At 38.3% G+C, this 14,327-nt stretch overlaps 1 protein-coding gene across 1 annotated transcript in view; it reads right to left on the bottom strand.

Moving 5' to 3' along the window:
* LOC120526663 (meprin A subunit alpha-like) overlaps positions 1-14,327 on the bottom strand; it is a 48,693-nt gene that overhangs the window by 30,376 nt on the left and 3,990 nt on the right. The window contains exons 3-5 of the mRNA XM_039749818.1: positions 6,603-6,656; positions 6,078-6,118; positions 3,247-3,322 (exon numbers count right to left, since the gene is read on the bottom strand). Coding sequence (XP_039605752.1) covers positions 3,247-3,322; positions 6,078-6,118; positions 6,603-6,656 — 171 coding nt within the window. The remainder of the gene's footprint in view (positions 1-3,246; positions 3,323-6,077; positions 6,119-6,602; positions 6,657-14,327) is intronic.

Consider the following 14,327-nt stretch of genomic DNA (forward strand, 5'->3'; position numbering starts at 1 on the left):
GGGCATTGGAGTACAATGGAGTAGCTTATGGGGTCCCATTAAGGTTAAATTTACACAGTCGTTCCCAGCTTGTATTGGATCTAAAGACTCCTCTTCTGCCTCTGCTTCTCCCTTCCTTCCTTTTTGGTTCTAGTGAAGCATCATCAGAGCTCAATGCCAAATTGGTTGGCACCTTCACTGATCCTTTAAAATGCACTTGCTAAACAATGAGCTTTGCATCTATCGTGAGCTTTGCCAAACTTTCTCCTTCCATTTCATGGCTCAGTGTAGACGCCAAACATAATCACTTCTCCTTCTTGTTGTCTAGAACACTGCCCCTTTTTCAATCATCCATCCGCCCTATTGGCTAGTGCTGCTGTCCACTTGCCTGTCAATCAATTCTGCCGCATTCTTTGATTGCATAAAGTCACCACGAAGTGTGACGCAGTGCAGGTACATTAGCATAATATCAATTAATATTGCCAAATAAAAAAATTATAAAAAAAAACACACAGGTTGGCTAGTTTTTTTTTCCATAACATCTCCCAATTTCAGTCAGTATAATCAAAGCATTTTTCAGATCTTAGGGTATTTAGTTTATCTATTGCTGGTGGGGTTTACTCCTAAATGCTGATAAAAATGTTCTTTCTTAGTGTACCATCCTGACAAATTTTAGTTTTTTAAATAAACAGAAAATTATGTTTTAGTGAGTGAGTGAGTGAATCAGTCAGTCAACTTTGCATTACATGTATACAGATTTGTGTGTAATGCTATTTTCAGAATGAATGGAGATCATTCTACTTGAATTAGTGCAGTCCTTAGTATAGTTGTTTATACAGCCATCAATATTTTTTTCTTTGTAATGTAGTTTGGAACACATACTCTACGTTTTGGCTCAATGTTAAAGATCCACTCCACAGAAAGAGAGTAGATGGTACAGAGCACATTGGCCATATGCTAACCAGCAGATAGATCTGGATACTCATGACGCCTGCAGGTTGTCCCACATGTGCACATGGGAGGCAGCTAAAGGGCTCGAAAGAAGGTAATTCCTGGTCGGACCAGGAGGTGGCAGAGTGCACTGACCCTTTCGCTTTTTTCCCAGCAGACCAAATGCGGGAAATTCCACCTGGGCCCTTGAACATCACTTCCAGTTCCACCCCAGAAAATGTCACTTCCTCCCTCCATCTATAAAACCCACCATGTTTGTACCAAACCTCAGTTCTGTTTTGGACTCTTGGCTGTAAAGACCATTTTCTTGCAACCTTTTCGATTTAGCAGCCATTTTTCCAAGTGTATGGGAGGCTGCCCCAAACCTATTTGTTTGTCAAGGCTCAATTATTTATCACAAGGTATATTTAAAGTACTTCCACGAAGTCATCTATCAATGTCACTTTCTTTTCCATTAGTTATGAGTCACTGTTACATTTGTATATTACTAACATTGACATGGAATGTTGGAGGTAGATAGTCTAGTGTATCAGAGTCTTTTTAATTTACTATTTAAGAAAGAAATTCTGTAGAGGTACACTTGTAGCCTATAGATACAGTGGTGTGAAAAACTATTTGCCCCCTTCCTGATTTCTTATTCTTTTGCATGTTTGTCACACAAAATGTTTCTGATCATCAAACACATTTAACCATTAGTCAAATATAACACAAGTAAACACAAAATGCAGTTTTTAAGTGATGGTTTTTATTATTTATGGAGAAAAAAAATCCAAACCTACATGGCCCTGTGTGAAAAAGTAATTGCCCCCTTGTTAAAAAATCACCTAACTGTGGTGTATCACACCTGAATTCAATTTCCGTAGCCACCCCCAGGCCTGATTACTGCCACACCTGTTTCAATCAAGAAATCACTTAAATAGGAGCTGCCTGACACAGAGAAGTAGACCAAAAGCACCTCAAAAGCTAGACATCATGCCAAGATCCAAAGAAATTCAGGAACAAATGAGAACAGAAGTAATTGAGATCTATCAGTCTGGTAAAGGTTATAAAGCCATTTCTAAAGCTTTGGGACTCCAGTGAACCAAAGTGAGAGCCATTATCCACAAATGGCAAAAACATGGAACAGTGGTGAACCTTCCCAGAAGTGGCCGGCCGACCAAAATTACCCCAAGAGCGCAGAGACGACTCATCCGAGAGGTCACAAAAGACCCCAGGACAACGTCTAAAGAACTGCAGGCCTCACTTGCCTCAATTAAGGTCAGGGTTCACGACTCCACCATAAGAAAGAGACTGGGCAAAAACGGCCTGCATGGCAGATTTCCAAGACGCAAACCACTGTTAAGCAAAAAGAACATTAGGGCTCGTCTCAATTTTGCTAAGAAACATCTCAATGATTGCCAAGACTTTTGGGAAAATACCTTGTGGACTGATGAGACAAAAGTTGACCTTTTTGGAAGGCAAATGTCCCGTTACATCTGGCGTAAAAGGAACACAGCATTTCAGAAAAAACATCATACCAACAGTAAAATATGGTGGTGGTAGTGTGATGGTCTGGGGTTGTTTTGCTGCTTCAGGACCTGGAAGGCTTGCTGTGATAGATGGAACCATGAATTTTACTGTCTACCAAAAAATCCTGAAGGAGAATGTCCGGCCATCTGTTTGTCAACTCAAGCTGAAGCGATCTTGGGTGCTGCAACAGGACAATGACCCAAAACACACCAGCAAATCCACCTCTGAATGGCTGAAGAAAAACAAAATGAAGACTTTAGAGTGGCCTAGTCAAAGTCCTGACCTGAATCCAATTGAGATGCTATGGCATGACCTTAAAAAGGTGGTTCATGCTAGAAAACCCTCAAATAAAGCTGAATTACAACAATTCTGCAAAGATAATGGGGCCAAAATTCCTCCAGAGCGCTGTAAAAGACTCATTGCAAGTTATCGCAAACGCTTGATTGCAGTTATTGCTGCTAAGGGTGGCCCAAACAGTTATTAGGTTCAGGGGGCAATTACTTTTTCACACAGGGCCATGTAGGTTTGGATTTTTTCTCCTAAATAATAAAACCATCATTTAAAAACAGCATTTTGTGTTTTCTTGTGTTATATTTGACTAATGGTTAAATGTGTTTGATGATCAGAAACATTTTGTGTGACAAACATGCAAAAGAATAAGAAATCAGGAAGGGTGTAAATAGTTTTTCACACCACTGTATGTACTCCTACCAAGTTCATTTGGTACTTTGGAAGGTAGTATTGGAACTGCACAAACACAAAACATAGTCAAAATCTGAATAAAGTAAGAGATAAAAAGGTAATTACCCAAGCTGTCTCCTAGTATGTATGGTATAGGAAATTTCCACCTGTAGGTGATATTCCTAAGGGCATTTCGTCCATTCTGTAAAACAAAAGGAAATAATTCTCCATAAACATCTCATAATAAAATATACCTTTCATTTGATGCTAATTATTGGCCAAAGGATCAAGTTATCTGGCCTTGGCACTGTTTTACGTTTTTGGTATGCATAATTGCCAGACAATTAGTAATCAAATAGTAAATTCCCCTTCCTCAAGTCTCTGCCACTTTGCTCTCTGCCTTTGACACATGTTCTGTGTTAATGGAAAGCAATGCTTTTAATTTTTATTTCTGACCTTGATGCATGCTAATAATGTTTTTGTATGTCTGCACAGTGGAGTTGTCCTCTTGACTATTGGCCTACTGGTGATGGTGCCTTTGGTCAGTATGCTTTTCACTTACCTCTGTAGACTTCAATCATTTTTTAACCATGGCTTCTATTACTACTTCTGTTGAATCCACCTTTAACATACAGTACATACTGTTTATCCAAACAGGTTGCCCAATGAATGTAACCAGACCAACCACAACTGCTACAACTAGAGAAAAAGCAAAGAACTGCCCAAAATAAAACACCACTTCAAAATCCTCAATTTCACTAGTATGTATTCCTGTATTAGTTAAAGAGGAATTGTTTTATATGTTTTACTAGCAGGGGTACCTGGTGCAACCCAGGTTGGAATAAAGTCCAGGTGTGGTGACTAAATAAATTCCCCAGAGCAAAATGTTGGCTACAAACCAAAATTTTACTGATATATCCACTGAGGGGAGCAACTTTGTATAACTGAAACAAGTCCCAAAAATGCTTCCTAGGGGCACTTCCCTAATAAAATGCAGATGAGATAAAAGTTCAGAACAAAACAGAGCCTGTGAATGTCGCCTGTACACATGGAGAATGTATGCAAAATATGAAGGAAATTAGGTTCAACGGTGTATAATTTGCATGCCAAACAAAAAAGCACACTTTTACCATCCAGACCACTCAAATTAAGGTATTCAGGATGGAAATACTTTGACGGTGGAAATCTTCTAATTCAAAAACTAAAGCTCTTCACAATTAGGAATAATTATTGGTTGCTTTCTAATCCGTTTGCATTAAATTACACAGTTGCCATATGTATGAGCAATTCACAGTCATTAAGGGGACTATTGGTAATGGGGGGGCGGTAAGATAATGTTGTGGAAACTTCGCAACTTACAAGTTTGTCCTTTTTTCTCTAGGCAGGAATGTGATGATCTGGAAGAGGAACACTAAGACAACAACCTACCAGCCTCCAGAAAACAAACCCTTGCTCTTCATAATCTTCATAAGCAAGACTATGGGGGCCAGAGCACCATCCTGATTAAGACCTGAACACATACAGAATGTGCACTGGTGTTTATTTTTTATTTTGGAACATCATCTACCTCCATGTTAATAAAAGGATAAGTGTATGTGTGTATTTGTGTCCATCTGGTTGCTATATTTCTGACATTACAACAGATGGCACATTACAAACATTTGTAGTAATAAAATGTATTGCATTTGTCATTCCAACAGATAAATAATAATAATAATTAATTTTACTTATATAGTGCCTTTCCCACGTTCAAGATGGTGCATCACAAACATTAACACTGTTTTTAAGAATAGCATAGTAAAATGGCATATGGGTTGCACTTGTCATTCTAACAGATGATCCATCAAAAACATTTGCAGCAATGCATTCTATTAATAAAAATGTTTGTGATATATGATAGAATGACAAATGTAATGCATTTTATTACTACCTGTATTACAAAACAGATTCCAATAGATGGTGCACTGTAAACATTAATGCGGAGGTTTACATTTATTACTTACATTTCAGCCCATCAGCACAGCTAGTCTAGAAATAAACGGCAAGTACTTCTAGAAATCACAACAGTTCAAAAGATCTCCCCATTTTCATTTTACAAAAGTAGTTTCTTTAGTTCTTTTTAGATCAATAGTATGGCAGAGATCTTTTGACTTCATGGAGCAATCCTACATTAAGGGTGCAGCCTTCTGTTCTTGGATCATCATTGTCGCTGTGGCAGGATAATCAGAGATTATATGGCTGTAGTAGTGACCAATGAGAGCATATCATACACTTTAGTATTTGAGGAAATGACGTAGCTGCAAAGGGACACTCTGACACTCTATTGGCAACTGCCTCTCGTATGTTTTTTTTTTCTTTTTTCCAGAGATCGGCCTTTCTTAGCCAATTTTATCTCCCTTTGCTTACTCCGATTGTTCTTTTTATGAATATTAATTAATGTGTGTTTTTATCAAGAGGATTGTGGTTCGGGGTGGTACACAATTATATTGTTGACAACTTCTGTTCACTCATTAGCTGTCTGTTAAAAAGCTCAGGTCATTCAAGACCAGGGCTGGAAGGTTTTATGAAAGTACATCAACACAAGTGGTGAAATATACTCATGTAACATCTTTGACCATAAGAGTTGATGATTATGTCTAAATGTGTTTAGTTAGATTGGTTGGGGGCTGGTAAGTATGCTGGTTACTGTTGTCCTCATACTGTATTGATGTGTTGTTTGTTCAAGCTTCTCCAAATCAAATGCCATGTAACAGATGATGTTATATATTTCACTTAATTCTCTTTTCAAATAAAGTAAATAACCATAAGGCCTAGTTACACTGTAAATTTTATAAATATTATTACCTTGTTATCTTGTTTAATTTGGAAAGCATACAGTGGAGATATTACAGTAAATATGAAAAGTGGTATTAAAACAACTCATTGATTACACATTAAGCTGTTATAAAAATACTTACTGGAATGGCTATGTCTCCTTCAAACAATTCCTTCTTTGAACCTAATTTACAAAAAATATATTATAAACTGTTCTTTTTAAAAAGATATAATATATAATGTTTTTGTTATAAGACATGGGATTAGGGAAGCATCACAGCTACACCCTCGTTTCTCTTTAGAGTAACTTCTGGCTAGAAGTCAGATAACTTGACTTGAGCAAAGAACTCTGGATCCATGTAACAGAAACACTGAAAATATGGCATTACATAAATCAGACTTCAAGTAATAGAAGTAACTCTTGTGTAATATTATTTAAAAGTATGACATCTTGAATAGAAGTTATAGCATCATACCTATCATTCTAACTTAATAGTAAGCAGCACCATAAATCAACACTCTTTCTGCAATATTTCCACAAACAGAGTTGTGTTATCCACCACTCTCTACACATAACACACTTGGAAACCTTCATTTTCTCTTCTCTTGCTTCACTCTGTGTTAGTAAAGAATAAATATTCGCAAGTTACAAACTGATTTGGACTTACCCAAGTTGAGATAAGGAATGCCAAATGGTTTTTGTTCTTCATCTATAGCAAACACTATTAAAAAATCCAAAAAAACAATTATAAATAAATGTACTATGAATGCATACTTCAAGATTCTAAGTATCAATTAAGTGTCAATTTAATGTAATGTTTAATTCCCATAAGTGTATGTTTAGAAGAGAACATTAGTTTTCCACAGCCACTTAGATAATGGTGCAAGGCAGGAAACAAACCCCGGGCAGGGTGCCAACCCACTGCAGGACACACACACACACCAAGCACACACACGGGACAATTTAGAATCACCAATGCACCTAACCGGCATGTCTTTGGACTGTGGGAGGAAACTGGAGTACCCGGAGGAAACCCACGCAGACACGGGGAGAACATGCAAACTCCATGCAGGGACGACCCAGAAAGCGAACCTGGGTCTCCTAACTGCGAGGCAGCAGAGCTGCCCAATGCGCCACTGTGCTGCCCTTAAGTCATTCCCATGTATATAAATACAATGAACTTCAACACAATAAAAGCTAATAAGGGTTTAAGTTTTCCAAAACGTTACTGATATCTTGAATGACTAGGACCTTAAGAGATTTGATTCCCAATCCTTGCTTCAAGGCACCTCAAGCATTCCATGTATTTTTTAAATCCTGCATAAACCCTTCAAATTAAGGTGGTATTGGTTAGCTGAGCCAGGTGTGCTAGTGGTGTAATTTAAGAAATACATTGGTGTACTGGACGGTAACCACTAATGAAAGGCTGCTTTGCATAACGGCTTGTAAAAAGGCTAAGTTAAAACAATTTAAACAGACATAAAGTTAGAGTTTTGTATCAACAAGGCTATATTTAGAAAGTAACAGCATTTTTAAGCTGCCATCGAGTAATGTGAAGTAACTGGGCAAGCTGAAAACAGAAAATGCAGTGGAAGATCTAAATTGTGCTGTACATTCCGGTGTAGAGTACTTTATAATATTTCACAGAAGGAAATCTAGCAAAGTGTTTAATCAAAATCTAGCAGAGTCGCCTGTCAATAAAGCACATGCTTTGACATGTGAAGATGTCTCAAAAGAAATGGTCTTGTAGGGTGTGACTCTACTCTTTCGAAAAGACAAGCAGTACATGAAAGGTCATACAGCACTGGAGCAAAATCTAGTAGTAAAGCAAGAAGTAATTGGTCCATATTTGAAAGTTGTGGTTTACAAACACTGCAGTATCTTTAAAAAAGAGTTGGCCTGAAATACATTAATACCAGCCTGCAGCTTTCTGTGAAACAGTCTTCACCAAACAGTATAGGGGTTAGGATTATCATCAAAATCAATGGAATGATAAAAGCATATAAACAGAATTTGATTCCTTTTGTTCTATTTTTGGAAAAACACAATAAAGGCAAAAAAAACATTTTCATGCACAGTAACAACCTCAAACATACAACAAACACAATTAAGACATGCTTGATAGACCACTAATAGTATTAGACAAGGCTGGCCCGACTTTTAAGTTGACCACTTCTTAAGGCAATTCAATATCAATTTGATATTTTATACAAACTCATTCATTTGGTTATATTTCATTTGAGCGGTATTACTTTAATACTCGTAGTTTCTGTTATTTTTGTGATGAAATTTAAACTTTTTTTCTATATTGAGGTCGCCCTTTTGAACCCCCCTAATATTTACTACGCGGTGAGGCATTTGTACTCCATCAACATTAATTATTTCCAGAGACGTAATTTTGTCTATTTTTCCAGCGCATCGCATACAAAAGCAAGAGAACAATGGGAGCACCAGAACTCTGCTCACATCATGTCGCTTCGCACCGCAAGCTGCAAGTAGTAAGTCTGTGATAAGCGGAATACCGCTATGCTTTCCACTCACGGGACGGAAGGACAATCCCGACCGCTTTTATATAGTAAGAAAGAAAGAAGAAGAAGATATGGCACAGTCTGGAGTAGAACATCATCTTTTACCTGGAAAAACGAAACTACAAATCCCATCGTGCATTGCAAAATGGACGGGGCGTGTGAAACGCGGCGCCTGCGTAGCACTCACGGGACGGAAGGACAACCAACCGCTTTTATATAGAAGGATTGGGCATCTCAGAGTAACAAGCTGTATGTGATCACCTGGGGCCTCATGTATAACGCCGTGCGTAGAACTCGCACTATAATATGGCGTAAGCACAAAAGCCGAAATGTGCTTACACACAGAAAAATCCAGATGCTGGAATCTGTGCGTACTCCAACTTCCACATTCTTCCGCTATATAAATCCCGATCAGCGTGAAAACTAACGCTCGTGCACGTGCTTTATGTAACGCCCCAACTCCTCCCAGAATTACGCCTCTTTGAATATGCAAATCAATATAAATCACCCTTAAGCGCAGCCTTCTGTGAAAAGACAATGGGAAAAGCACAGGGGAAAATATAACGATTTCAGCGAATACCAAGTGGAGGCAAAGGAAAAATATACTATTTGTTTAATTAAACCGTGGTATAATCAACAAAAGGAAGTTGATCGAGTGACATAACATGTTGGAGAAACTTGAAAGCTCAGATATCAGTCGCCGTGAAAAGGCGAGTCGTAGCCTACCGTCTGAGTGTCATATGAAAGCTTTTTAGGGTACAGAGAAAAAAAAGGCACAGTGGGGAAAAAAAGCACGAAATGTCAACTTCAATCTCGAAATTTCCACTTTAATCACGTAGTTTATTTTGTCATTAAACTAGAACATCATAAACGTCATCTTAAAATCATTTACTTAACCAGTTTCTCAAATCACATCGTAATTAAAGTAGCACGTTAAATGCTTTGTTTTGTATTTGATCTTCTATGTGCTCTATGTGTGTGAATCACTACTTGCTTCTTAAACCGGCTCTCTTCCTCCGAATGTACACAAAATCCATTACATTCATGATATTACAGCTCTCTGAATAACTAAAATACTGAGATGTATACGTGATATCATTAAGAGTTAAAGCACGTTATTAAACATGGGTTTTACAGCGCAGTGATTGTGCACGACCATCGATGAAATTATTTATTGCAGCAGTATCAGGGGAGGCTCTAGGTTTGTGGTGGCACTGGGCAGAAAAAGAATTGGTGGCTCCTTCGCCCGCCAATGTCAGTGAGGTAGCTTATGCACGGCGGATGGCCACGTCCGTTGCAGACACTAGCCGCCTCGTGCTCATGACACAAGCATTTAACTTTTGTCGAAATTTGCCGCTGCATTTTTAGCTGTGTCGTTATTTTCTCTTTCTGTTTTATATTCAATATGTATTGGCGTGGCGCCATGCAGTTCTTGCTTTTCTTTCTCCAAGTAACCGATTGCCACACAATCAGCTCTGTAATAGATGTTAAGCCATCTGTAAGCTTAGAGCACTGATTCTTTAAAAAGTTTAAGGAACATTGAAATATCTTCGTAGTACATGTTTAATTATTCTATCCTTCACGCCAGTCCCAGTGAAGAATATAGATTATTTAAATGAAGTTAAAGTTTTACCTGTATAATATAATAAACATATTTTGCTGCATTTCATCTTAAAAATGATATTGTCATCATATGTAAATACGCACTTTATAAAGTGGCTCAGGTTGTGCGATATTATAACTGTAGTGCAAGTTTACAGTGAGGTAATTGTACTTATAAGTACAAACAGTTCTACAAGGAGCAATTGATTGAGTGTGTTTATAGTCCTTGGGATTAAACTGTTTCTGAACCGCGAGGTCCGTACAGGAAAGGCTTTAAAACTTTTTGCCGTGGCTGAGACAGCGTGTCCTTGAAGCTGTATACCGATAATTCTCTTTCCGATCATCTGCTGCTGTGATTCACACTCAGATACAGTGATATAAATACTCCGAGTGGTGCAGTGAGAGTAATATGGAAAAAGATGATCCGCTGTGGCAACTCCTAAGGTGCAGTGAGAGTAACAACGCTAAAGCAGTTATGGTATTTGGAATACTATGGCTATTCCCTGGACCGTTATATTGTTACAAGTTAATTACAATCAGATGCGTTACAATAATAGACAATATGCGGTTAGTTTCAGTGTATTTATAAAGCCGCGTCAGGAAAATAATGAGTAATAACACAGGAACAGTAGCATTGCTTTGACGCTGGGTGCCGCAAGTCTGCAAAACCGAGCAGAGAACTTGCGTACGACAAAGTATGAGGTACCGTGGAAAAGTGTGTGGCTTTACGCCAAGTGTAGGTTTTATACATCGCGATTTGAACATGGAAAAGTTCTTACGCAAAATTTCTGTGCGTACGCACCGTTTATACATGAGGCCCCTGGACAGGGAAAGAACAAAAGCAACCAAACTAAAAGAAGACAAAATATTTAGAAACTTTGGTAAAATTTAACACTGGAGTACTTGAAAACTTACACAGCATTATATCAGAGTGACTTGTCTCGCTTTTTTGAGGGACACCACAGAAAACAATGATTTTATTTTAAGTATACAAGACATTCTTGCTACCTTACATCACACTCTAAGGTTTTTAACCAAAAGCGTCTCAAAACCTAACAGCATATGTTAGAGACTGCAAACCAGCAGGACAATATAAGTGGCAAACAAGAGAGGTATATGTGCATTTATTATGCAATAAAAATGTTTAAAACAGTATATGGGGCACAAAATTAATAAATATGTACAGCAATAAATAATCAATTTATTTGTTTGTTCACTTCTTGATTCCATGCTAAATGCATATTTGTCCTCTTCCTTCATAGCTGACTATCGAAGCACTCATGTGCATGACACTAACCAGTGAAGGCAATATATTTGCAATAAAAGGAAATATTTTCTTTGCAAAATAATGCAATAATTTTGTAAAAAGTCACAATACATTTTTTAGTGGTGGGAATGAGATTCCATACTAACCTGTGTAAGAAAAAAAAAAAAAACTAATAACAATCCACCTCCTTTTTCCATCTCCAGCTTGATCTGAGGTGTGAGTACTGGCACTGCACCACCAGATCATAGTGTTTCAAAATATCTAAAGCAAATAACTAGATTGAAACTAAACAGATACTTTATATATAGTGTGACAGATTGGGGGCGCTATCGCTCCCTTGAACCCTTGACCAAGACGTCAGACACGAGGTAAAAGTCCAAAAGTATGACTTTATTCTTCACAAACAGTGCACAAAGCACCCTCCTCTCCACAATTCTCATTAAACAATACACAATAACTAATCAATACAATCTTCCACTCCCAGACACGTTGCCACCCTTCCACCCAGCTCAGCTCATTGTCTGGGAGTTTCCACAATCCTTTTATAGTCCGTGACCATGGAAGTACTTCTGAACCCTCAGTCCATGTGACTTCTTAGCACTTCCGGGTCAGATCAAAAACTCTTCTTTTTCTTCACCCCGGAAGCATGTCATTCCCCTTGTCAATGTGACTCGGACGTACTTCCGGGGCACAGGGCAAATAATATTCTTTGCTGCTCCCTGCAGCTCCATCTAGCGGCCCCTGTGATATCCAGCAGGGCTGTATGAAAACACTATTGTCCAGGATTCCCTGCTGGTCTTCGGGGCACCTCCATGCTGCAGGGAGGGCTCCATCTGGCAGCCTGGGGGTATTGGCCAGGATGACAAGCCGGCCATAGACCACAATAGTACATAAGATGCTGCAGATGTTCTATCAGACGGTTGTGGCGAGCGCCCTTTTCTATGCGGTGGTGTGCTGCGGAGGCAGCATAAAGAAGAGGGATGCCTGGACAAACTGGTGAGGAAGGCAGGCTTTATTGTAGGCATGGAGCTGGACAGTTTGACATCCGTGGCAGAGCGATGGGCGCTGAGCAGGCTCCTGTCAATAATGGAGAATCCACTGCATCCACTGAACAGGATCATCTCTAGACAGAAGAGCAGCTTCAGCGACAGACTGCTGTCACTATCCTGCTCCACTGACAGACTGAGGAGAGCGTTCCTCCGCCACACTATGCGACTCTTCAATTCCACCCGAGGTGGCAAACATTAATATTATACAAAATTATTGTCTGTCTGTTATACCTTCATTTTTATCACTCTTTAATTTAATATTGTTCTTTATCAGTATGCTGCTGCTGGAATGTGTGAATTTCCCCTTGGGATTAATAAAGTATCTATCTATCTATCTATCTATCTATCTATCTATCTATCTATCTATCTATCTAGTACTTGCTTTGCTCGCTATTGTTACATAGTGGAATTTTTGGTTAAATGAAAAAAAGATGTCCCTTTTTACAATACTTCACACAGGGAGGACATGATGTGAACTCACATCTCCTTACTGCGAGACAGCCACGCTACCATTGCGACACACTTGTGCTAACACACAACTGAACCACTACTATTCTTAGCGGAGCACATGCACATAATGGATTTTTTTTTTATATACATTCACGTTAAATTAGTTGTATTGAAATGAAAATGTCATTGTTATATTCTCCTAATTTAGATGAAAAAAAAATGATATAGATGATATAGTTAAAGAAAAACAAACTTTGCGTAAAAACACTACACAATTTAGCTAATTTTATATAATAGTAGATTTTGTTACTGGATTGCATGCAGCACACTCTTTTCTGATTGACTGTGCAATTGAGCCCTGAAAAGGAATGGTGTACCGGCCACCATGTTTGCTTGTCTTACACTCAGTGCTGCTTCAATAATCATTAGCGTTACATGTACTGTATTTGTCTATAACGTATGCTCAGTTCTTTTTAATGATTGCATGATACAGTACATGCATGCTTGACCTCTTCCTTACTAGCTTTCAATAGATGACAGAAGCACAATGTTATTGACCACAGCAGGCAGTATCATTGAGAAATAATGCAACACTTTTGAAATAGTACAATTCTTTTGCAAAATAAGGCAACTTTCTTTTTTTTATGAGTGGCAGGATTAAATTCCCATAGTAACTAACACGTTAGCCCTGAACAACAAATCTTTAACACCTTCCCTTCAGAAAGTACCCCTTCTAGGTTGTTCCTTGCTGGTCCTTCACTATCAGTCCTCTCCCCAAACCAAAGCAAGTGCCCACCTTTAAAAAAGTTGCCTGGTGTATCAGGTGATCCACACTCAAAAAATCATTTGTTGGACAAACTTAAATATTTGTGTAGAATAAGCAGTTCAAACTCAGTTCAAATGAGTTACTCAAACCAGAGTGCAAGAAAACAAGTGAACATATTAGAGCAACTGACAACTGTGAACATACTGAAAAATAGTTTTGTTAAACCAAATTACTTAATGTTAACTACATTTAAATACACTGATTGCACACTCTTGCATTGCATGACAATTTATTATGAGTTAAATAAAACCAAAAAGCAAAACTTGTTTAGAGATTTGTTTTTTTTTAATTTTAAATTTAACTAGCAAGACTTCCATCACAACCAAATGGTAAATATTACCAAGTAGCCAGTTATACCAAAGTAATTAATATATTTCATAACCTTCTGCCATCACAAAGTGTAAAGCCTCCTTATGGTGTGAGGTGTGCAGTTGGTTTTCCAGATAATTAAACATGCCCCAAACCACCTTGAAAACCACACAAACCAGTGGCCTAGCTAGCTTACTGAAGGCCCCTGTGCGGTGACCTGAGGTGGGCCCCTCCTGTCTAGCATTACTGTTAGTAATTTATTCGCAACTACTGTAGATCCTAGAGGCCAGCTGGGCAGTGGTGTCACACTGGTGACAAAAAAACAAGCTCCCTAAATGAAATTTGTAATAACTTTTTAAAT

The sequence above is a fragment of the Polypterus senegalus genome, chromosome 3 (genome assembly GCF_016835505.1).
Source record: "Polypterus senegalus isolate Bchr_013 chromosome 3, ASM1683550v1, whole genome shotgun sequence".
In the NCBI taxonomy this organism is placed as follows: domain Eukaryota; kingdom Metazoa; phylum Chordata; class Cladistia; order Polypteriformes; family Polypteridae; genus Polypterus; species Polypterus senegalus.